Source organism: Delphinus delphis, chromosome 11 (genome assembly GCF_949987515.2).
Source record: "Delphinus delphis chromosome 11, mDelDel1.2, whole genome shotgun sequence".
Classification (NCBI taxonomy): domain Eukaryota; kingdom Metazoa; phylum Chordata; class Mammalia; order Artiodactyla; family Delphinidae; genus Delphinus; species Delphinus delphis.
Genome location: NC_082693.1, coordinates 95,041,050 through 95,064,860, shown reverse-complemented (window position 1 = coordinate 95,064,860; position 23,811 = coordinate 95,041,050). Strand labels below are relative to the sequence as shown.

The 23,811-nt window shown below is 46.5% G+C and overlaps 1 protein-coding gene across 1 annotated transcript; it reads left to right on the top strand.

The window, feature by feature from the left end:
* Positions 1 to 196: 196 nt before the first annotated feature.
* DESI1 (desumoylating isopeptidase 1) lies at positions 197 to 23,138 on the top strand. Its single transcript, XM_060025748.1, has 6 exons — positions 197 to 526; positions 13,461 to 13,482; positions 14,611 to 14,680; positions 17,895 to 18,004; positions 18,665 to 18,787; positions 20,545 to 23,138. Exons 1-6 carry the CDS (start codon positions 439 to 441, stop codon positions 20,636 to 20,638), a joined length of 507 nt encoding a protein of 168 aa, XP_059881731.1. The 5' UTR covers positions 197 to 438; the 3' UTR covers positions 20,639 to 23,138.
* Positions 23,139 to 23,811: the final 673 nt, after the last annotated feature.

Here is a 23,811-nt window from a genome sequence, read left to right as displayed (position 1 = left end):
ACGCATAGCGCGCGCCTTTCGCGTCCAGGTGACACGCCCACTCTCTCAGGCGCTTTCCACACCCGTCCCGAACTAACACCACCCCGTCCGCGAAGCCCCGCCCCCTGGGAAAACCCGCCCCCCGCCGCCCGTCAGGACGGTACGCACATGCGCGAGAATGCGTCCCCGCCCGCGTCCCCGCCCCCGCTCCCGCCCCCGCCCCCGCCCAGTCTTCCGCGCGAAGCCGGCCGGACCCCGCTCTGTCACCTCACGGTAGTCGTTGCCGGTGGCGGGTGCGGGGGCCCGAGCAGCGCTGGGCGACCTCTACCCCGCCCCTCAGGCCGGGCCCGGGCTCGGTCTCCCCGCTCCCTCCGCTCCCCTCCCCCGTCGGGTACGGGAAGGTCCAAGCAGCTGCCGGGTGCCTGAGGGACTTAGTGGCTGCAGCCGCCACGGGTCCCGATGGAGCCGCCAAATCTCTATCCTGTGAAGCTCTACGTGTACGACCTGTCCAAGGGCCTGGCCCGGCGGCTCAGCCCCATCATGCTGGGTGAGGGGCTGGGGGCGGGCGGGAAGGAGGGCGGGAGCCGGGCCGGAGGGCGCCGAGACGGCCGGCCGAGGTGGGGAGGCCTGGGCCATGGCTCAGGGGAAGGCCCAGAGGATGGAGAAGAGCCCCAGTAGAGAAGGTGTGGGTCTGAGGTTTGGGCCCCCGAAGCCCCTCTTGGCCCTCATCACGTTTGAATCCACGGAGAGGGGATAAAGGAGTCACGCTCTCCCCTAGACCTTCAGAGCCACTTCAGCTGGGAGGTGGGGGAAGCCGGCGCTGGGTCCCCGTGGGTTTCCTGACTCGCTTGGGGAGCCCCCTACACTCCTTCCTCGGCGCTGTGGAGTGGAGGTGAAGATGCCTGCCGCGCGGTGCCCCTCGTGGTGAAAGGGACACTGCGGAGGAGAGCCTTCCCTCCGTGCCAAAATGAAACTCTTTGTGCAGTCTCTGGGGTAGGTGGGGAGAGAAAGCTAGAGCTGCACAGGGGCCCAGCCGTTGCCCCCAGGTAGAAGTAAAGTCAGGTCTACTGGAGCCCGAACTCAAGAATTCACCAAGTTCCGCCTGACAGTGCGGTCTTCTCAACAGCTTCTAAGTTAATTGCTTTTGCCCAGGTGGTAAGAAAGCAATTCTGGGGGAGGATTGGTTGCTGTTGTGTCAGTAAGGATTAGTAAGGGAAGTATTTCAGTTGTGCTCCATTAAACTACTTAACTGCCAGGAGAGAAAATCAGCCCTAGTTCAACATGGATCAAACCTCTTTATAACCCAAATACCAAAATGTCTTGTGTAACATAGGAATTGTCAGGTTTGTGATTTCAGATGATGTTGGGCAGGAAAGGATTCTGGGAATTGAAAATTGAACAGCTTTGGCAACATCCATTTGAATGGCTAGTATTTCCTGGCTTCTATGGAGACATTAGAGAATGTTTTAGTTCTTGTCATATCTGTGAGACAAGAGGGCAGAGATCAAGTAAGCAGGGCTGCTTTTGAGTTTCAGTGTCCTTGAGTTTCTAATGTGCCTTAGTGGGTTGAACTTAATCTCTTAACCCTGGGGCAATGAGTGATTCCTATATTTGGCTTCACATCAGAATCACCTAGGGTGCTTGTTAAAGATACAGATAACTTCATTTCCAACATATATTGTTTTTTGTTTATTTTATTTTATTTTATTTTTGGCTGTGTTGGGTCTTTGTTGCTGTGCATGGATTTTTCTCTAGTTGCGGCAAGCGGGGGCTACTCTTCGTTGCGGTGCGCGGGCTTCTCATTGTGGTGGCTTCTCTTGTTGCGGAGCACGGCATGTGGGATCTTCTCGAACCCGTGTCCCCTGCATTGGCAGGCAGATTCTTAGCCAGTGTGCCACCAGGGAAGCCCCCAACATATATTGTTAAATGGGAATAGAAAAAATGAAGTTGGAACAGTTCTTTAAATATGCAGTTGTGTGTTTAAAGCAAAGGATACATGGTTGTTTAGGCAAATAATTATCTGGAAGATACATAAGAAAATTGCTAACAGTGGTAGCTTATGAAAAGAGGAACTTAGGGAATTCCCTGGTGGTCCAATGGTTAGGACTCCGTGCTTCCACTGCAGAGGGCACAGGTTTGATCCCTGGTCGGGGAAACTACATGCTGCACAGTGAAAGAAAAAGAGAAGAAAAGGGGAACTTGACGCTGAAGACATACATATATTTTCTATTCAAAATAAGCAAAGTTTTTTTGGCCACGCCGCACAGCTTGCGGGATCTTAGTTCCCCAACTAGGGATTGAACCCTCACCCTTGGCAGTGAAAGCATGGAGTCCTAACCACTGGACCTCCAGGGAATTCCTGCAAAGTTTTAAACGTATGGATTCTAGAGTCTTATTACACAAGTACTTAATAAGAATCTTTTGGAGTTTTGATCCAGAAATCTGTATTGTTAATAAGCTCCTCAGGTAATTCTTACGTAGCCAATCCATTATTAGAAGGTTGGGCCTAGATCTCCAACTGTTAAAATGAATAAGGCCAATCTGAAAGCAAACTAACAGAGGCACTGTTTGAGGAAGGTGCTAGTCACTAGTACATTACATCAGTCAAGTTCTGACTACACGTCTTGTAATGGAGCCATTTAGTTAGCTTGATCATAGTGAGGAGTTACTTAGGTATTTCCTAGACCCATAAATAAAAGCCTCCACCTTTACACTGGATATTTTTTTGTTCTATTGTATACTAGTTATTGATTTTAGCTAAAGGGGGCCTTAGGGTCATTGATTCATGATTCATTCAGCAGACATTGAGTGTCTACTACGTGCTAGTCCCAGTGTTAAGCTTAACTGAAAATGATGTGATAAAGATGTTCTCTGTCATCATGGAGCTATTTAGTGGGGAAGACATTAAAAATAAATACGCAAATGAAGTAATTACAGATCGTGATAAGTACTAGGTTGTGCAGGAAGCCAACTAGGTGCTGAGACAGAAAATAAGAAGAGAGACCTACTTTAAATAAGGGGATCAGAAGTAGTAACTTTTAAGTTGGGAATTAAAGGATGAGGAAGAAGTAGTCACAAGGTGGGTGGTGAGGGAGTTATAATGTTCCAAACAGAAGGGGGATTAACCTGCCAAGGCCCTCAGGCAAAAAAGAGCCTGGCCTGGTCTAGAAGTGGCCTGGCCTTTGTGGAGTTTGGTGGGTGAAGAGGAAGGTGCCATAACTGAAGGTGGAGTACTGGGACTCCCTCCCACCCCCCAAACCTTTTTTAATAGATGTGAAATCCTAGAAGACCTCAGCCAACGTCATCAGTTTGGCACATCTGATTCCAGTGGTATTTCTGAGAACATTACCTTGCCTGCAAATCTGATTCTCTCTTCTCTATCCCATTTTCTCATATTGCTTTTATGCCTTTTTCAAAAGTAATGAATAAAGGGTTATCAAAGGTGGTAATCATTACTTTCTAGAGTTAAAAACTTATGGAAAATGGGCATTGCCTTATGGGTGCATCCTATCCAGACATCACTAACCTTAAAGTTGGGTATGTCCCAGTTCTGTTAGGAGCCAACTATTAATTTCCCGTTCCTAAATATATTTGAACCTTTAAAAAATCAATTTGTTTCCTGATTTTTGCAATGAATTCTAGAAGCATATTAATAGCTAGATTTACTGAGTGCTTACCATGTGCCAGACCCTTTTTTTTCTGAGTATCTTCATGTGTTATATTCTTCACCACAAATTTGTGAGATAGGTCCTGTTATTATCTCCATTTTTCATTTGAGGAACCCAAGATATAGGACATTAAGAAATTTGCCCCCCACGTCACACAGCTGGTAAGTGGCAGAGCTGGGTTATAAACACAGGCAGTCTGACTTCCAGAGCTCATGTTCTCAGGTATTTTGCTATACCACCTTTCCTGTGTAATATGTTCCTTTATAATTGATGTAAAGTAGGTCCCTAGTTCAAGTTTATAAAGGCATCTCTGGCCAAGTGTTTCAAATTTGGATGAGGAAAATAGCTGGATTCAATGTGAATGTGCCATTCATAATCATAGTTTTATGATCATCCCTCCCAGCCTTCATTGTCCTGAACTAGTGTGACCTCATCAGCAGTGCCAACTTCTTCTTTTTTTTTTTTAAAGGGGGAACTTCATGGGTGGAGTGGCCTGGCTCTTTATCTAGTTATAGTAGCCTCTTATTATGACAGCTCCTCATTGTAAGACCCCCATCTAGTCTATTACAATCCTGATTAGACTAGATAAACCCAATGTAATTCCTTTCTCCCCTGAAACAATGTAGACTCCACAGTTTTACCCTGTCCAGTTTTCAGTCTTCTAGAATTGCTTCCTATGAAGGTATTCCTGCTCCACAGTCTTTCACTCATAATGAAGACAGTCCTGGAATTATCCTTATCACTCTAATCGAGTAGACAGCCTGATTGTACTTTTTTTTTCATAGTTACTATTTGCCTAAGATAATTAGCTATTATGATTGTCCTTCAGTTTGTCCTTTTAATAATTTTGGCTGCTCTTTAAATTTCTTGACCTCTTTCTGTGCTAAAGTACATAAAGATAATGGTGGAGGTTTGTTATATTTGTTTAATCGTGGTAAGGGATACTTTATATTTGTTGACTGTTTTCCGATCTGAAGTTTGTGTGCATGTACGTGTTCCAAGATCACATTTATTTTTCTTTACAAGCCTATCTCAAAATTGTTGTCAGGGGGCTTCCCTGGTGGCACAGTGGTTGAGAGTCTGCCTGCCGATGCAGGAGACACAGGTTCGTGCCCTGGTCCAGGAAGATCCCACATGCCGTGGAGCGAGCGGCTGGGCCCGTGAGCCATGGCCGCTGAGCCTCCGTGTCCTGAGCCTGTGCTCCGCAACGGGAGAGGCCATAACAGTGAGAGGCCCGCGTACCACACACACACACACAAAATTGTTGTCAGGTTTAAAGACTTAGGCATATGGAATGTGTGTGTGTGTGTGTGTGTGTGTGTGTGTGTGTGTGTGTGTGTGTGTGTTTATGTATTTCTTGGCAGAATGCAATCAAACGAATATTTGAGATTTTACACTGCTCAGTTCCTTGCTTAATTCTGTAGTACAAATAGTAATGAAATAAAAGACATGGACTCTGTCCTCGAGGAGTTTAATTAGTTAAAAGTAATGCTGTGCATATGCAACATTAGATAACAGCACAAAAGAGATTATGATTAGGACTTCCCTAGTGTTGCAGTGGTTAAGAATCCGCCTGCCAATGCAGGGGACACGGGTTCAAGCCCTGGTCTGGGAGATCCCACATGCCACGGAGCAACTGAGCCCGTGTGCCACAACTGCTGAGCCTGTGCTCTAGAGCCCATGCTCTGCAACAAGAGAAGCCACCGCAGTGAGAAGCCTGTGCACTGCAGCAAAGAGTAGCCCCTGCTCGCCGCAGCTAGAGAAACCCCACATGCAGCAGAAAAGTCCCAACGCAGCCAAATAAATAAATAAAGTAAATTTTAAAAAAATAAAATAAAAAGTGAATTAAAAAAAATAGAAATTATGATTAGATGCCAAAAAGGGGTGAGTGGTGAAACAATTATTTTAGGCCTTGAAAGATGGGACAGGCCATGGTGGGCTGGATGTGTCAGAAAGACTTAAGCAAGAACCTTGAGCTCCTGGAGGGCAGCAACTCTGACTCCCCTGTGTGTCCCCTGTGGCCTTTCAGAGCTAGTGGTCAGTAAATATTGATTATAGGAATGATTGAGACTTGAACTCAAGCTTAAAGATTAAGTAGAATTTATTTGAATCTGAGGATTTTTTATAACGTTTTAATGCCATCTATTGTGCTTTGTTTTAGATTTTTTTTTGTTCATTGTGTGCACTGTTTTACATCCGTCCAGTGAATTAATTTAGTAATTGTGCAGTTTCTTTCTGGCAAAATGAAAAAACACCAAGCCCTTCGTGATTCTTCTCCTGCTTTTCTCTCCACCCTCACCTGTCTCTACATACTGAACACGCTGTACATGAGCCTTTCTCAACTGGGTTCCACAAGAGAATTAAGCACTAGGGAAAATGATCTGAGTAGCTATTTTCTCATTCTCCCAATAGATTCCTCAGGGCATAAGGGCTTAATTCTCTTGCAGAACCCCAGTGGAGAAGGGCTGTTTCACACGGTAACAGGACTGAACCCGTTCAGTTCTTTTTTACCTCTAGACTTTTCAAAGGCTGTGCTCTCTGCCAGGAATACTTTCTCTCCCCATCTCTTAGCCTGGATAACTTCTGCTTATCCTTGAGGTTTCAACTGAAATGTTACTTCCTACAGGAAACTTTCCCTGTCCCCCACCTCGCAAATCTTGGTCATGTGTCTCTATAATGTGCTGATAACATCCTGTAATCTCCTTTAATAGCATTTATCATTCTATTTTTAAATTGCATGTTTTCTCATCTGTGTCCACTCCCCCAGCGCCAACTTGACTTTAAGCTCCAATGGGGGCAAGAACTCTTGAGTGTATCCCCAGAGTTTAGCACAGTTACTGGCATTCAGTAAATACAACCTGAGTAAGTGACAGGATGTTGCAGACCTACCTCAAAGCATTGCTACAAGGCCTGACTAATAACAACAAGCAGTGGTTAGGAGGGAACCTTCTGAGTACTGAAATAAAGAACTCACAAATTAGTTATTTTTATTCTGAGAAAGAATCCTGTACTGGCTCCAAGGAATCCTAGTGCTAGAGTATTAAGTAGTTTTAAATCTACCCTTTTTTGAGGATTAAAATACCCTCTTAGTTTTTAGCAATGTTTTGCATTTTGATTTTGTGATAACCTCTCTACCTAAAGGAGGGGCAACTGGCAATAGGCATTTTTTTTAGCCTATAGGCACAGAGGTCCACTTATGTTATACAAATGTATCCTTTTACCTTTTCCCACGTAGATTCGACATTTACCTGGTAGTTCCAGAGAAGAATAAGCTGATTTTTTGAGTTAACCCCTTCACATTGCTGGTAATCTGGCAAGTCACATTAAAACACTGCCAATTAAGAACACTTTGTCAGGGACTTCCCTGGTGGCGCAGTGGTTAAGAATTCGCCTGCCAACGCAGGGGGACAGAGGTTCGAGCCCTGGTCCGGGAAGATTTCCACATGCCGCGGAGCAACTAAGCCCATGTGCCACAACTACTGAGCCTGAGCTCTAGAGCCTGCAAGCCACAACTACTGAAGCCCGCATGCCTAGAGCCCGTGCTCCACAACAAGAGAAGCCACTGCAGTGAGAAGCCCTCGCGCCGCAACGACGAGTAGCCCCCCACTCTCTGCAACTAGAGAAAGCCCGCGTACAGCAACAAAGACCCAACGCAGCCAGATAAATAAATAAATAAAAAGAACACTTTGTCACTGTGGGGTGAAATCTAGGAGGTGAGCTAGGGCTACTTTTGATTTATACTAATGAGCTAATACTGCCTGCCCCTGGAGTCCCAGCAACATCACCCACTTTATGCTTATTAATATACATTTATTTAGCACCAGCAGTATACCAGGTGCTGATCTTGAGCACAACCCATAACCAGCAGGAATGTCTATATGCACAAGCTCCATTACCTTAATTGATGAGGAGGTAGATGGAGTATTTTCTCCTTGGCTTTTATGTACTGACTTTACTTTTTACAATCAGTGGACGGCTGACTAGTGTGGACCTCACTCTACATTCTTTGTTGTGCATGATGAAAAACAGGGCTAATATCCATGTCTTCCATTTGTTTTCTTTTTTTTGTTTTCTTTTTTATTTTTGGCCGCGTTGGGTCTTTGTTGCTGCATGCGGGCTTTCTCTGGTTGCGGTGAGCGGGGGCTACTCTTCGTTGCAGTGCGTGGGCTTCACATTGCAGTGGTTTCTCTTGTTGCAGAGCATGGGCTCTAGGCACGTGGGCTTCAGTAGTTGCAGCATGCAGGCTCAGTAGTTGTGGCTCGCAGGCTCTAGAGCACAGGCTCAGTAGTTGTGGCACACGGGCTTAGTTGCTTTGCAGCATGTGGGATCTTCCCGGACCAGGGCTCGAACCCGTGTCCCCTACATTGGCAGGTGGATTCTTTTTTTTTTTAATAAATTTATTTTTTTACTTGTTTTTATTTTTGACTGTGTTGGATCTTCATTGCTGCTCACAGGCCTTCTCTAGTTGCATCAAGTGGGGGCTACTCTTTTTTTTTTTTTTTTGTGGTATGCGAGCCTCTCACTGCTGCGGTCTCTCCCATTGCGGAGCACAGGCTCCGGACGCGCAGGCTCAGCGGCCATGGCTCACGGGCCCAGCCGCTCCGTGGCATGTGGGATCTTACTGGACCAGGGCACGAGCCCGTGTCCCCTGCATTGGCAGGAGGACTCTCAACTACTGTGCCACCAGGGAAGCCCTTTTACGTTAGGTTTTTTTTTTTTTTTGAGGGGGCTACTCATTGCAGTGCACGGACTTCTTATTGTGGTGGCTTTTGGTTGCAGAGCACGGGCTCTAGGTGCATGGGCTTCAGTAGTTGTGGCACGAGGCTCAATAGTTGTGGCTCACTGGCTCTAGAGTGCAGGCTCAGTAGTTGTGGCGCACGGACTTAGTTGCTCCGCGGCATGTGGGATCTTCCCAGACCAGCGCTCAAAGCTGTGTCCCCTGCATTGGCAGGCGGATTCTTAACCACTGTGCCACCAGGGAAGCCCTTCCATTTGTTTTCATGTGCATACCTCATAGGCTTCAAAATCAACGCAACGGACGTGCCAGCAAGTTTGAGACATGCAGCCATCTGACCCACCCACTCTCCAGTTTGCTGAGGAAATCCTAGTGGGAAAACAGTCTGTTCCTATAGTGTGCTAATATCCACTGAGCCTAATTCACATCCCAAAATGACCTTGTGCCCCAATTCAATCTCAGACCCCCACCATCTACTCACCTACTGTACCTCAGTCTGGCTGAAAAAACTTTTTAAATCAGTTCAGTCCCACTTTACAATGCCTGTCACCCCCAGAGGAGGCCATGACCCTCATTCTTGTCCTCATGAGAGCAGGCCACTGTGTAGCCAACCTTACGTTTCTACCTGAGCTGCTCCAACAAGTACATGGTTACATCCTTTTTTTTTCTTGTCTTTACACTGGACAAACCATGCATCTTTATTTACCTGTTTGAAATGATGTTAATAAATATTTGTTCCACTCTATCATGTAAAGATGTGAGAATAAGGATAATTATGAAGCACTTTAAATTAAGAAAGGATGTAAATCCACTCAATCCATTTTAAATGTTGTTGGCTCCAAGTGTTTGGTAGACAGATTAATAAATGAAAGAATGAATAAGAGGATCTTTTTTCTACAGTTTCTATCACCATTCTATGGATGGATGTGATCTTAAGCATACCTTGATGTAGTTGAATAAGGAGGAAGTATAATGTCCAGCTTACAGATAAATTTAGTGATCAATACAGAGGATATCAAGTAGAATAAAGTAGGGTTTGTATCCCACAACTTTTGAATTGTTTTTCAGGTGTAAAATAAGTGGCAGGATGGTCTCTGAGGCCTCTCTCCAAAAACCCATTATTTTAGTAGGGCTGGGTTTGAACCGGTGCATCTGTACCTGCCACCTGTCCACCTGGATCATTGAACATAGGCATCTGAGAAGGCAGTAGCACACTCAGGGTGCAATATGCCAGGGTTGCAAAGTCATTTGAGTAACAAGCCAGGGCAGCAAAGATTGGGATTAAGAACTTTGGCCTCATTAGCACTGTGTGTCAACCACAACAGCTGTGCATGTAGCATCTCTGTTCCAGGTTCTTTGCTAGGTGCTAGAATTGCAAAGATGCATAAGAAACTGACCTTGTCCTTGAAACAATTATAGTCTAATGAGGGAAAAAGGTAGTTTCCATACCAAGGTACTATGAAAGCAGCCATAACACTTTCAAATCATGAAGGCTAAAAGAAGAGTTAGTTTTTGTTTGTTTGTTTTTATTTGGCTGCGTCAGGTCTTAGTTGCAGGATCTTCGTTGCAGCACGTGGGATCTTCTGTTGCAGCACGTGGGCTTCCTTCTAGTTACAGCGCGCAGGCTCAGTAGTTGGGGCACGGGGGCTCTAGAGCCCGCAGGCTTAGTTGCCCCGCGGCATGTGGGATTTTAGTTCCTCCAACAGGGAGCGAACCCAAGTTCCCTGCATTGGAAGGCGGATTCTTAACCACTAGACCACCAGGGAAGTCCCAGAAGAGTTAGTTTGTGGGGGGCATATATTATGTGCCAGGCGCTGTGCTGGGCCTATTTTGTGTGTCATCTCTTTTAACCTTGGAAATGTTATGAGGTAGACACTATTACTATGCTTTTTTTTTTTTTCTGACAGAATAGGAAACTAAGGTTTAAACAATGCCATCCAGAAAAACTTCCTGCAATGATGGAAATGTTCTAGATCTGCACTGTCCCATCTCTAACTGCTAGCCGCATGTGGCTACTGAGTACTTGAAATGAAGTAGTCAACTGAGGAACTGAATTTGTTCTTTTAATTTTAATAGCCACGTGTGGTCAGTGACTACCATACTGGACAGCTTAGGCTTAGAAAAATTCTCAACTTCTACAAGTTCATCTATATGATCTGGTCCTCGATTACCTCTGCTCATCTCCTACTTTTCTCCTCCTCACTCACCAAGTCTAGCCACACGGGCCTCCTTAAGGTCCCTCAGATACACCTAGCATGTCCTGCCTCTGCATGGCTCCCTCCCTTGCCTCCTTCAGGCCTTTGCTCAAATGACACTTTCTCAAAGAAGCCCACCCTGACTATCCCTGAAACTCCCAGTGTCCCTTACCCTGCTCTTATTTTTCTTTATCACTCATTATTGTTAACCTACTATGATTTATTATGTTTATTAGTAGTATTTATTGACTATCCTATCTCCCCACCCTGTAAATACAATGAAGGAGGTTTATTTTCATCTCCTTTGTTTACTGATGTATCCCTACTGCCAAGAATATTGCCTGAAGTATAGTAGTCACTTCATAAACATTAGTTCACTGACTGAACTGATAGGATTCAGACCTGGGCTGTCCACACTAGAACCTGTGTTCTTGTTCACTACACTGTACTTCTTCTCATACAAGTATAGTGTTTTTCCCAAAGTAAATGAGAGCAGGAACAGTCAAGAGAAAGCAATATCCCTTATATGTCTAGTTTCATGCATCATTGCATGTCTCCAAGGAAATAAACAACAAATTGCTGCCATTTAGACAGCAAGCTGTTTTATAAGTGGCAGTCCAGAAGAGCACATCAGCTCTATTTAAAATGCAATGTTAAAAAAAAAAAAAATGCAATGTTAGGGCTTACCTGCTGGCGCAGTGGTTAAGAATCCGCCTGCCAGGGAAGTCCCTAACGTTGCATTTTATTTATTTATTTATGGCTGCGTTGGGTCTTCATTGCTGCACGCAGGCTTTCTTTTGTTGCAGAGAGCAGGGGTTACTCTTCGTTGCGGTGCGCGGGCTTCTCATCGCAGTAGCTTGTCTTGTCGCAGAGCACGGGCTCTAGGCGTGCGGGCTTCAGTAGTTGTGGCTCAGAGGCTCTAGAGCGCAGGCTCAGTAGTTGTGGTGCACGGACTTAGTTGCTCCGCGGCATGTGGGATCTTCCCAGACCAGGGCTTGAACCCATGTCCCCTGCACTGGCAGGCGGATTCTTAACCACTGCACCACCAGGGAAGCACCTTCTTTTATCTTTTGAAAGTCTTCATCCTTTTCCCCAAGGAGGCTATCATATGTAATATCTCCATTTATCAAACTTCTGTGTACCACACACTGTGATGCTTTATACAGATTATCATTACCAGTTACAACAACTTTGTATTGAAGAAACTGTGGCTCAAGTTGAGTTAACTTGCCCAAGATCCATCGCTAGCAAAGGGAAAAAGCTCAGCTCTGAACCTGTGCCATATTCTTAACTGCCTCTGATGACACTATGCTGAGCCATCAATAGGTTGTCATTGCAGGACCCATGGTTTCTTCTGTCTCTTCCAAAAAAAAGAAAATTAGGCTACTGTTACCTTATTTTAAAAGCTTTCTTACAGGGGCAAAATAGTGCAACTTATGCAAAGGGAGAAGTGTAATCATATCACCTCTCCTTCCACACAGTGCCTAGAGTTTCATCCTTTAGAAAGTCACAGGGCAAACACTGAAGCATTGAAAGTATTCAATTCAGCAATCAATAAACAGTTACCATAAAATTATTACCGAAGGTGAATGAGTGATGTTTGATAATGTTCTCATGTCTTTCACTGCCCTTCCTCTTCATCCTTAGCACTGTGGAATCTCCCGTGGGCTACTGCAAAGACCTCCTCACTCTCGTCTGCTCTCTCTACTCTCTGTCCTCCAATTCATCTTCTATTCCTACAGTTATCTCTTAGAAGATACAGTTATCATTTAAAAACATGGATCTTATCAGGGCACTCTACTGCATAAAAACCTTCAATGCCCCACAGTGTAGGGCAGCCTTCAGTCCAGGTTTGCCCTACTTTGCTCACACCCTGGCCTGCCACTCGTCCTCTTACCACCATCACTGCACCCTTTGCTCTACCCTGCAAGACCTTAGTCTTTTTCACAACTATGCATTTGTACATACTATTCCCGCTGGCACAGATGTCCATCCCTCCCCCGTTTGTTCATTGGTTGAATTGCAGCTTGTGAAGGTAATTCTTTATCTTTATTATGTTTACCACTATTATGGAGCCTATCAACATTGTGTTTTAGTAAGTTACGTGTGTCTCTCTCTTTCCATTTGACTTTGGGCTCCTTAAAGGCAGGACAGTAATCTGTTCATATTTGCATTTCCATACCTCGCATCATTTCTGGCACAGAGGTGTAGAATACATGTGCATTGACTATTCCAATGGATGGCATCTGCAGTTTGCTCTCTAATTTTCTAAAGGAGTTCACCTCACATATGCTCCATGAAGAAGTAGACAATAGTTTTTCTATACTATTTTTAAGATTTTTTTTTCTTTTTTTTTGCTGTGGACCATTTTTAAAGTCTTTATTGAATTTCTTACAATATTGCTTCGGTTTTTTTATGTTTTGGTTTTTTGGCCACGAGGCATGTGGGATCTTAGCTCCCCAACTAGGGATTGAACCCACACCTCCTGCATTGGAAGGCGAAGTCTTAACCACTGGACCACCAGGGAAGTCCTCTATACTATCGTTTTGCTTTATCTCTGTAGATGAGACAAAGACATTAAAAAGGCAGAGTTGAGTTGACCCTAAAGGGGAAAGAAAAGCAGACATAAAATTGGGTACCTCTATACCAGTGTTCCATCTTGCATTCTGCTTAAGGATTCTGATTATTTTTTCAGCTTATTTAACACAACATACCATGTCATGACCTAAGGACCTTATTGGAGGAGAATTGCGTTCCTAGAAAGTCCCCCAGGAGGTTTATAATGGGTTACTCTGGGTTTGACTGATGTTCTGAATTTACTCCGGCTGGGGGGCCGGTTAGTCTAGTCCCAAGTGGTTAAATCTGTTCTTTTTTTCTCCACAGGGAAACAACTGGAAGGCATCTGGTAAGCTGGGTGGGACTCCTTAATTGGCTGGTTTATGAAACCAAATAGCACCCATGCATTTCAGGTTCCAATCTGTGGCTTCCAGTTTGAAACCTAGCTCTCTCAAGTCACAAATCTTCAAGTTCTAAAGCAGTGGTTCCCAACCAGGAGTTATCAGTGTCTCGAGACTTTTGGGGTGGATGGGTGAAGGCCAGGGATACTGCTATAAACATCCTACATTGTACAGGACACCCCTCCACAATGAAGAATTTTCCAACCAGAAATATCAGTGGTGCAGAGGTTGAGAAAGCCTGTCCTAAAGAAAGGTGGAATTATGTCATGCACACCCCTGACCAAGCTTTCTAACTATGGAAGTCATGAGTATCCCACATGTCTGTCTTAGAACACATTCTACTTTGGTCTCTCAGACCCATCCCTGTCAGACACAAGGTGGTGGCTGGGCTCAGTTCCATTTCTGAGAAAACCTTAGGTCAGCATTCTGTCTGGATCCTAGAGCCTGCTGACATATTGGTTGACCAGAATGACCCTTTGCTTTGTTTGACTCGAACCAAGAAGTGATATGAGCACCTTCACCTGAAATAGTTTCACACTTATCATCTGGTCTTTCTCTCAACATGGTCCAGGTTAACTGCTCCTGTTAGTTTAAAAAGTCTGGGAACACACCTTGGTCTGCAGAGATTTATTTCAGTAATTGATTTGTTAATACTGGGGTGAATCTGTAAGGACTCCTCTCTGCTTACATGATCTACAGCGGTGGTTCTCAACAAGGGACAGTTCTGCCCCCAGGAGACCTTTGGCGATGTCTGGAGACATGTTTGTCGCCACAGCGGAGGCAGGTAATGCTAGTGCCATCTAGTGGGTAAAGGCCAGGATCTGCTGAACATTCTAGAATGCACAGGTCAGTCCCCACAACAAAGGATTAGCCAGCCCCAGATGTCAGTAGTGCCAAAGTTGAGAAACTCTGGCCTATGGTATTTATCTTACCTTTGTTTGGTTAGTTTTATAAAGATGTTGACCTTATAAGTCATATCCTTAGGCAGAAATCACTCTCATTGCAGTGTGGTGTTTGCTTTTTCTCGGACCAATTTTAAGCTTTCTGGCTTATTCTGCCTCTTCTCTGCATTGCAGGCACACCTCCATAGTTGTACACAAGGATGAGTTCTTCTTCGGCAGTGGCGGTATCTCCAGCTGTCCACCGGTGAGTGTCTTCCCCCACCCTGTCTGCAGTGTCGGGTTCCCATAGACCAGGAACTTTGTTCTCCTCTATAGTTCTGGCTTCTAGCCCAGTGTATACAGGCCTGTGGCATAGTTCCTCATGGTGACCTTAAGACTCAGCTCAAGAATACCCTTCCCAGATCTTCCAGCTAGCTGACCTCCCCTCTGCTCCCATGGTATTCGTGGTCCCTCTGTGTCACACTGAGCATGTTATGGTGAAATGGGCTGTTCCTGAGTCTCCAGGGGGAGCCCTGTGTAAGCTCCTTGTAAGCTGAGACTGTCTCATTCTTTTGTCACCACCACCAGCTCAGTGCCTTGTGCATGGTGTGAACTCAGTCAATGTGAAGCTCAGTCAGTGTGAACTATGAGGGCTCTGATAGGTAAAGTGAGTTGCCCAAAGTTACATGGCCAGTTACAGCACCAGTACTAAAACTCACGTCTCTCTGACTCCAAAGCCCATGCCCTTTTCCAGAAAATTTGTCGGAGCTGTCTAAGGGTCGTCACAGGAGGTACTCAAGCAAAGACTAAAAAAACATTCTTTTTTAAAAAAATTTATTTATTTGGCTGCGTTGGGTCTTCGTTGCTGCGCGCAGGCTTTCTCTAGTTGCAGCGGGGGGGGGGGGGGCTACTCTTTGTTGAGGTGCATGGACTTCTCATTGTGGTGGCTTCTTTTGTTGTGGAGCACAGGCTCTAGGCACGTGGGCTTCAGTAGTTGTGGCATGTGGGCTCTAGAGCGCAGACTCCGTAGTTGTGGCGCATGGGCTTAGTTGCTCCGCAACATGTGGGATCTTCCCGGACCAGGGCTCGAACCCGTGTCCCCTGCATTGGCAGGTGGATTCTTAACCACTGTGCCACCAGGGAAGTCCAAACCATGCATTTTGATACTTATAAATGGGAAGTCATTTTTTTTTATCTCTTCCTCCCACTGGCCCCCCCACCTCATATAACAAGTCCTTTGTTAAGCCCACGTCTGTTCTATCTTGTAAGTGTACCTTAAACTAGTCTAATTCTCTTCATCTCATCTCATTTTTCCAGAGCTTTCACCTTAATCCAGGCCACCCTCATTTCTAGCCTGGACCACAGCAATTCATCTACTATTCCTTCTCAGTGAGTTCTCTGTACAGGAGGCAAAGTGATTGTTTCAGAATGAAAATCTGATCATGGCATTCCCCTGCTTAAGTCAGTACTCTGCCCGTTGCTCTTGGAATAAAAACAAGAAAGCTCAGCATAGCCTACAAGGCCCCATCTGATCTGGTCTCGGTCTCTCTCTCTGGGTGGCCTCTTTGCAGGTTGTGCCCTTCCCCACCCCCCTCTTCTCATTCCTTGAACCCACCTTGGACATTTAAACCTGTCCTCTGACTTCAGTCTACCTCCCTGACCCTTCATGTGGTTATGCCTCTCCATTCTCCAGATGAACTCAATGTCACTTTCTCAGCCAAGTCTTCTCTGACCCTTCGGACTGGGAAGGTCTCCTGTCTTAAGTACTGACAGCAGTACTTTTTCCAACAAGACCCTATCGCAGCTCGTAATTATACATGGTTTATGGGATTTTTTTGTTTGCCCTCCCTGGTAGACTATAAGCTCCGTGAGGGCAAGAATCTCATCTGTTTTGTCCAATGCCTAGCATAAGGCCTGGCAGATAGTAAGTTCTCAATACATATTTGTCATATGAGTGAATAATAGGGGGTTGAATAATGACCTTTTAGTTTCTTGCAACTCTGACTACAATGGTTATCCTGCTCACCATGTTTTCCCCAGTGCCTAGAACAATATCAGGCACATAGTAGGTGCTCAATAGCTGCTATTGTGTGAATTTATGGTGTTTTCAGGGAGCTCTGCTCTGGAGTACTCTCCCTTACTCCTCAGTCCATTCCCAGCTCTCTCCTCTTCAGTGACCCTGTTGCTTTCCACTTGGCTGGTTTCCCCCAGGACCTCGGTCTCTCCTTGAGTCTGCTATGGCAGTCTGTTAACCCATGGCTGAGACTTTTCTGTAGGTCTTTTGGGGACCATTAACTCCCTTGCCAGAGGAACCCTATCACCTCGTTAACTTAGCCTCACAGATAAAAAAGGAACTGAATTGTGGAAATATTTGCCAGCCTGCCAGCTTCCTCACAGTTCTTCACATTTTCCCAGTGTTACAAGGGATATCAAGTGTGTCACAAAAAAAACTGGCTGCATACATTATGAATATAGACCTGGAAAGATGGCATGTCAAGTGTGAGCCATTTCTAGTCGTCCTGTTCTGCCCTCGTGAGTAGGCATGTTGGGGCCAAAGGGAGACTTCAGATTCCGGGTTTCTATCCTTTTATCAACTGAATGAATGGACAGTGTCAGGAGTCTGACCTGCAGGAGACTAAGCTTCCCAGGGCCCTGCCAGAAACAGGACACCTGACTTCTTAGCCATGTTGCCAGCACGTGGCGATGGAAAGTCTCCAGGGAGCTCTAAGCCATTATAACCTTGACACAAATAGGAACTAACTCTTGGGCTTCCCTGGTGGCTCAGTGGTTAAGAATCCGCCTGCCAATGCAGGGGACACGGGTTCGAGCCCTGGTCTAGGAAGATCCCACATGCCGTGGAGCTACTAAACCCATGCACCACAACTACTGCACTTGCGCTCTAGAGCCCACAAGCCACAACTACTGAGCCTGGGTGCCACAACTACTGAAGCCTGCACACCTAGAGCCTGTGCTCCACAACAAGAGAAGCCACCGCAATGAGAAGCCCGCGCACTGCAACGAAGAGTAGCCCCGGCTCGCCACAACTAGAGAAAAGCCCAAGCGCAGCAACGAAGACCCAATGCAGCCAAAAAAATTTAAAAAGTAAATAAAGGGGGCTTCCCTGGTGGTGCAGTGGTTGAGAGTCCGCCTGCCAATGCAGGGGACGCGGGTTCGTGCCCCGGTCCGGGAAGATTCCACATACTGCCGAGCGGCTGGGCCCATGAGCCATGGCCGCTGAGCCTGCGCGTCCGGAGCCTGTGCTCCGCAACGGGAGAGGCTGCAACAGTGAGAGGCCCGCGTATCGCAAAAAAAAAAAAAGTAAATAAATTAAAAAAAAATAATAACTCTTCATCTGTCCTGGGTGCTCTGAGAGTTAAAAGTTGTTGGAACAGGACATTTGTGGTCTTCCACGGGAAACCACATGAAAAAATTCAGTGGAGAGAGTGATTTACTGACTTTCTTTGGGTTGGCTTTTTTAGGGAGGTACGTTGCTTGGGCCCCCAGATTCTGTGGTTGATGTGGGGAGTACAGAAGTCACAGAAGAAATCTTCCTGGAGTACCTGTCCTCCCTGGGGGAGTCTCTGTTCCGGTGAGTGGAGACAGGGGTGGTGGTTAGTTGTGTCTGTCTCCCCCACTAGATGATTGGCCCGCAGGGGCAGCCACCAGGTCATTTCCCCCAGAACACTCAGCGTGTTTGACCCGGTATTTGCTGAATAAATATGAAGGGAAAGCAGTTAATTGTTACACAAAAAGAGCTCAGCATTGCCTCCAAGGCCACTGTTCCATCCCAGCATATGTACTGCTGAAACTTTTGAGGAAAGGAAGGGCTGTTTATTCCTTCTGATTAAAATCAGCTGCTGCTATTTCAGCACATGCTGCTCTCGACAGCAGTATTTTATCCTGAAAATCAAAAACGGAGTTTGTAGAGAGGTTGGGATAAAATACAAATTTGAGCATATTTTCTCTTAAAGAAACTTTAGTCAATTTGAAGTGTTAAACTCTAACCCTGTAGCTCTGATTTCGTGACTATAAAGATTCTCCTGAAACTGTGGAGGAGCCAAATGTGTTTATTTCATCCTTCCCTTAAAATGCCCAGAGTGGCAAATCAGGCACTCCTTTTGGGTGTAAGAGAGGGGAAATCGCAGTCCTCAAATTCAGCTGTGCTCACCATTCTGTTACCTGGTTTGAATGGTTTCCCATACATGGTTGCTGACTTTCATATCTGTTTCCCAAACCTCACAATGTACAGAGGTGAAGCCTACAACCTCTTTGAACACAACTGTAACACCTTCAGCAATGAAGTGGCACAGTTCCTGACTGGCCGGAAGATCCCTTCTTACATCACTGACCTTCCCTCTGAAGTTCTCTCCACGTAAGTGGCCTCTGTCTCTGCCTTTGAAATCCCCATTCACAGACAGGGCCTCTCCTCTGGCCCACATCTGCCCCCACTGTTCTCAGCAGAATCCTCCCAAGCTGGGTGGGGTGTCATGATGGCAGCTTCTAACATAGAACGCCACCATTCTTTCTACTCTCGGGTGCTCACCTGTGTTACCTTCACCCTCCTTGGAGTTGGACCAACTCTATCCTGACCTGAGTGCAACTGCAGAACTTAGAAACCCAGTTGACGCTGGCCCCAGTGTTTGTACAGAGTCCTGGTATCTGTCTTCCCCATTGCACATGAAGCACGCCACTCCCCAGAAATGCCCACTTAAAAGGCGGTTTAGATAGACGAGCCAAGAGTAGGTCAGAGAATTAGTAGGGTGGCTTGTTTTGAAACTGTTGTTCGTCCTTCTTCCCCTGCACCTTGAGTTCTTTGACACCTTCAAACCTCCTAATCGCCCTCGTACCTCGTAGCGCACAGTCAGCCTTCGGTAGATGTTTTCTTCAAAAATACTGTGTAGCCCCTCCCTCCCTGATGTGGTCCAAGCTTTGTGGGCCATCATCCAGGCACCCCCAATGCCATCACACCCCTCCCTCCCTTTGCTGTTGATTGCATTCAGGCAGTCTCTGCCCACTCTAGGACCGGGTCCATTTGCTGACTCTGACTCAGTTTCTCCTGAACTGGGGACCTGTTCAACAGGGATCCTGGCAGGTTTAGCAGACTCAGCAAGGTGAGCTGTTCTTCGCACCCAGGTAGGAGCCCCTCAGGAAAAACTTACACAGGAAAGAAGGCTATTGTCTGTGTCGAGCTGGTGAGGAGAGCCCCACGTCCCAGTCCTGGCCCTGCCTTCCTATTCCTTGGTGGGTGTGTTAAACACCACAGCATTGCTGAAGGATCTAGGTTATTGGGCCCTGAGCAAACCCGAGTAGTTGGAATGTTCTTGCTATTATTATTTGATGGGTGGGGTTCCTGGACTTGTTGGAATTGGGGTTAGTATTTCTTCGTTTCATCAGTTTATGCTTTAGAATATTTCATTTCCTTTGAATTTGGGGATGGTTTTCAAAAATGGCAGTATCACCGAAGAAAAAGAAAGCCAGTAACTGAGATGTGTTGTGGGCAACCGGACTTAAGGTTGCAGTAATCTTGGAAAGTCTCTAAGACTACAGCATTTGTGGTCTTTTTTCCAGCTAAGCTACTCTGAGAGCAAACTGGGAGCCCTTTATACAGTGGCATTAACACCTTCTGACATCCTGCACCTGTCATTTTTCCTGAGTATTCCCTGTACTCCCTAGAAGACCTCAGTTCCCTGAGGAGTCCAATTATGTACCATCCTCACTTCTGACTTTTTCTTTTTCATATCCTTTTTCTTTTACCTCAGCTTCCTCACTTAAACTTTATCTTCTTGTACCGTGAGAATTAAAAATACAAGTACAGAAAGTACAGAAAGCTCTAGTTCCCAGTACGTCACCAACCTTTTCAAACCACAGCTAACCAGGAGGCAAAGGTAGTACGATGGTAGCATTTACTAAGGAGGGGACACCAGGAATAAAAATGCAGAGCAGCTATGTAGCGATCCCCTCTATGAAAAAGGATGGGTGAGATAGGTGAGAAAATTAAATGGACTGTAGCGAACTTTTTCCTGGCGTGGCAGTGCTGCTGCACGTGTGGGCAGAGCTGGGCGCGCCGGCCAGCTGTGGCAGTCTGCGTCCGAGAGCCCACTCCAGCTCCCGTGTCTGTTCTCTCTGCAGGCCCTTTGGACAGGCCCTGAGGCCCCTCCTGGACTCCATCCAGATCCAGCCTCCCGGAGGGAGCACGGTGGGCCGACCCAACGGCCAGAGCTAACAGGACTGCATGGGACCGCCCTGCCTCACCAGGGCTTTTCCTTTTTAAACAAAACAAACCCTACCAGATTTCTATTTTATAATTTTACATCAGAGCTAACAACCAGGGAACGGCTTTTTAAATTTCCCAGGGAAGGAGATCATCAGGCTGCATGTAGAACAATGCTGCTAAGAAACAGAACAAAATGCCATCCCTTCTAATAGTATTATACTAATTTATTCAGGCTGTCTTGTCTGTGAGTTCACTTTTGACACTGCTTCCTAAGCGTCCTCCACACTGGAGAAACAGAGGGCATTTGTTTAAGCAGAAAGCAAGAGACACAGTCTAGGGGAGCCCCAGCCCAGAACCTCTTTCCAGAGAATGCCCACGCTCTACCCAGGTTGCCACCACCTATGGGACCCAGGTGAGTTTTACATTATCCATGACCTGGAAACGGTTACTCTCCACCATTAAATGAACCAAAGGATTTGGTGCACATGGGGCCAGTTTCAGGATGACTAAACCAGCCTAAGTGAACTCTTTAGCCATGATCTCTCTCACCTTCCCTCTCCTCCCCCAAGCAAGGCCATGGGGTGGGCTGGAGCAACCCAAAGCCTCAAGATGGAAGGGGAGTAACAGCAAGTGTCAGGCCAGAGGAAACAGGATAAAGCCATTCCTCCCTCCACCTAGACTGATTGCCAGTCCTCTGACATCAATCTTGGAGAACCTGCTTTGCTGTCTACAGGCTGCATTTCCTCAGCATAGCTGACCTGTCATAGTTAATGAAGGTCTGGAGCAGCAGAGACCTTTTGTCTGCAAGTAATAATGTAGGTTATTTGCAGTCACTGTACCCACCCCACCCAGACCAATATGCAGTATTCAGCTAGGGGCCAAGGGGGAATGATTCCCTGCTCTTGGAAAATATCCCTGATGTAGCAAGAATAATGATGCAGAATCAAGGTGGCAAGAAAATTTAGAGTTATTTCTGATATGGATTTTTACCTTATCCTAAATGTGTTTTGAAGGCACGTGTTATTTCTGGTGTCATTCTGACGTTAAAGAAGCAAGGTTGAGGGCATGAGTGGGCATTTTCATAAAGAGCTGCTGCTAGGAGCTTATAGGCAACAAATAATCTGGAAGTTTCTAATCTGGAGAGGCTTTCATATTCTCTTTCTTCACGTGAACCTCCTTTAACTTGGGAGAGTGAATGTGGAGAAGAACTCAGAGCTGCGTGGTACCTGAGTCCCAGCCCTGGCATCCTCGGGCCCCTCATGCCGTGGCTCCTGCCACTTCTCAGACTTGAATTATGTTCTCTTTCCTGGCCTCTGGCCTGCAGCAGGTGCCTTTCCTCACCAAAAAGCTGCTGCTCACCTCTGGCCTCATCTCCTCCCATCTCTGCCATTAGCCATGGCAATTGGCATCATCAGGGTCTCAGCTAGAGGACAAGATGTTATTCTGCCTTAGTGTTTGCCTGTGACCTGACCAGGGCACGTCCATGATGACTAGCTGTGATGTCAAGTGACATTTTGGAACTGTTAAGATTGGAAGCCAAACCAGTGAGCACTTTAATTCTTCTCAAGACCCACTGATTGGCCAGTGTGCATGGTAATAATACATTAGAGCAGAAACTATCAGGGGCTGTTATTTAATGTTGACCGACTGGCAGAATTGGGCCGTGGAGAATGGGTTTCAGGCTGGCTTTCTCCTGGGAGGGCAGCATGTGGATCAAGGCCATGGCTCTGCTTCTCGGCTGCTGGGTTTCTCTCCTTTTTCAGCTTGCCTTGCCCAGCGCTCTCTCCCTTCCAGGCTCCTGCTCCAGACCTCTCTGCCCAGGGCACTCAGCTCTGGCCAGAGCATGATGGGCATCACAAACTCCTTCTCTTCTCCCTCCTCCCCCACGTCCAGGCTCAGCTGATTGCTCTCCTTCCAGTAGTCACCTCCAGACCCAGGGCTGTACCACGAAGTTAGCCTGAGTGGCTCCCCTGAGAGACTTTGAGTCACTTGGTTCATTTAAAGACACCCTTCATGTGCAACAGCCACTTGTGCCAATGCCTGTGCCTTAGGGTTTGTGGGGGGAGAAGGAGGATCAATAAGCCGTCTTCTCAGCTCTGCAGGAAGGCAAGCCCTCCCTCCCCCACCCTAGTCCCACCATCACTAACTGGAAACCTAGTCTCAGGCTAGGAACCCCCCCAGCCCCATCCTCACATTTCTCTGTCTATCCCAGAACCTCAGGAGCCTGCTCACTCTGACCAGCTAGCTCCACACGGGCGTGCGCAGGCAAGCAGGATGAGAAAGATGTGTGTGACTATATCACACAGGTGGACACCTCTATCAAGGTCCATTGGTTTAAAGGGACAGGGAAGGAGGAGGAGGGATGAGACTGTCACCCCCTCCCAGAAATAAAGTTTGTACCTTTGAGATTCCTTTTCGCCCTTGAAGTCAAACTAATAATTGTGTCTAGTACGGAGGTGTTTGCTGTTTTTCTTTGGTATTTTTTCTAATGCAATAAACTCATTTCTGCCTGCGGCATCTGGGTAGCGCTTGAAGGTCTGGGTATGCATCCACCATGAAGCAACTCCAGGCTGCTGCTTCATCTGTCTCCCTCTGAGCCTAAATATGCTGAGTCTGGCTATGCCGCCTTTGCTTGGTTGTACACCTTGTGGATAATAAGTGTCAAGAGCAGAGAAGAATGTATGACTTTCACCATTGGATTATAAAGATGGGGAAAGGGCCCAGAGAGAACTCGACTTGCCCAAGGTCACCTCGTGACTGGGGGTGGAGTAAGACTCAAAAGCCTGACCTGCTGGCCCCAACCTCTGAGATCTCAGAGGACCTCTGACCTCACCAAGAAGTGTTCACTTCTGGCTTCAGTTTGGCTGTAGGCTGGGACTGTGGCCCCAGGGATCTCTCCCCACCTTGTTACTGTCACCTCACTGAACAAGTGTTGGGGTGGGTGGACAGCTCTCTGAATGTCCCCTGATAGGACCAGGCTCATCAGCTTGGCTGCTGGTGTCTGCAGGTTCAGTCAGGCCACTTTGAGTGAGCACCTTCCACTCACAATGGACGTGAGATGTGAGCAGTGGTCCCGTTTTACAGATGGGGAAACAGGTGCAGAGAAACTAAGTTATCCATGTGGCGAGTGGCTGAGCTCTTGTATCCAGGCTGTGTTCTCACCACCACCCAGCTGAGACCTC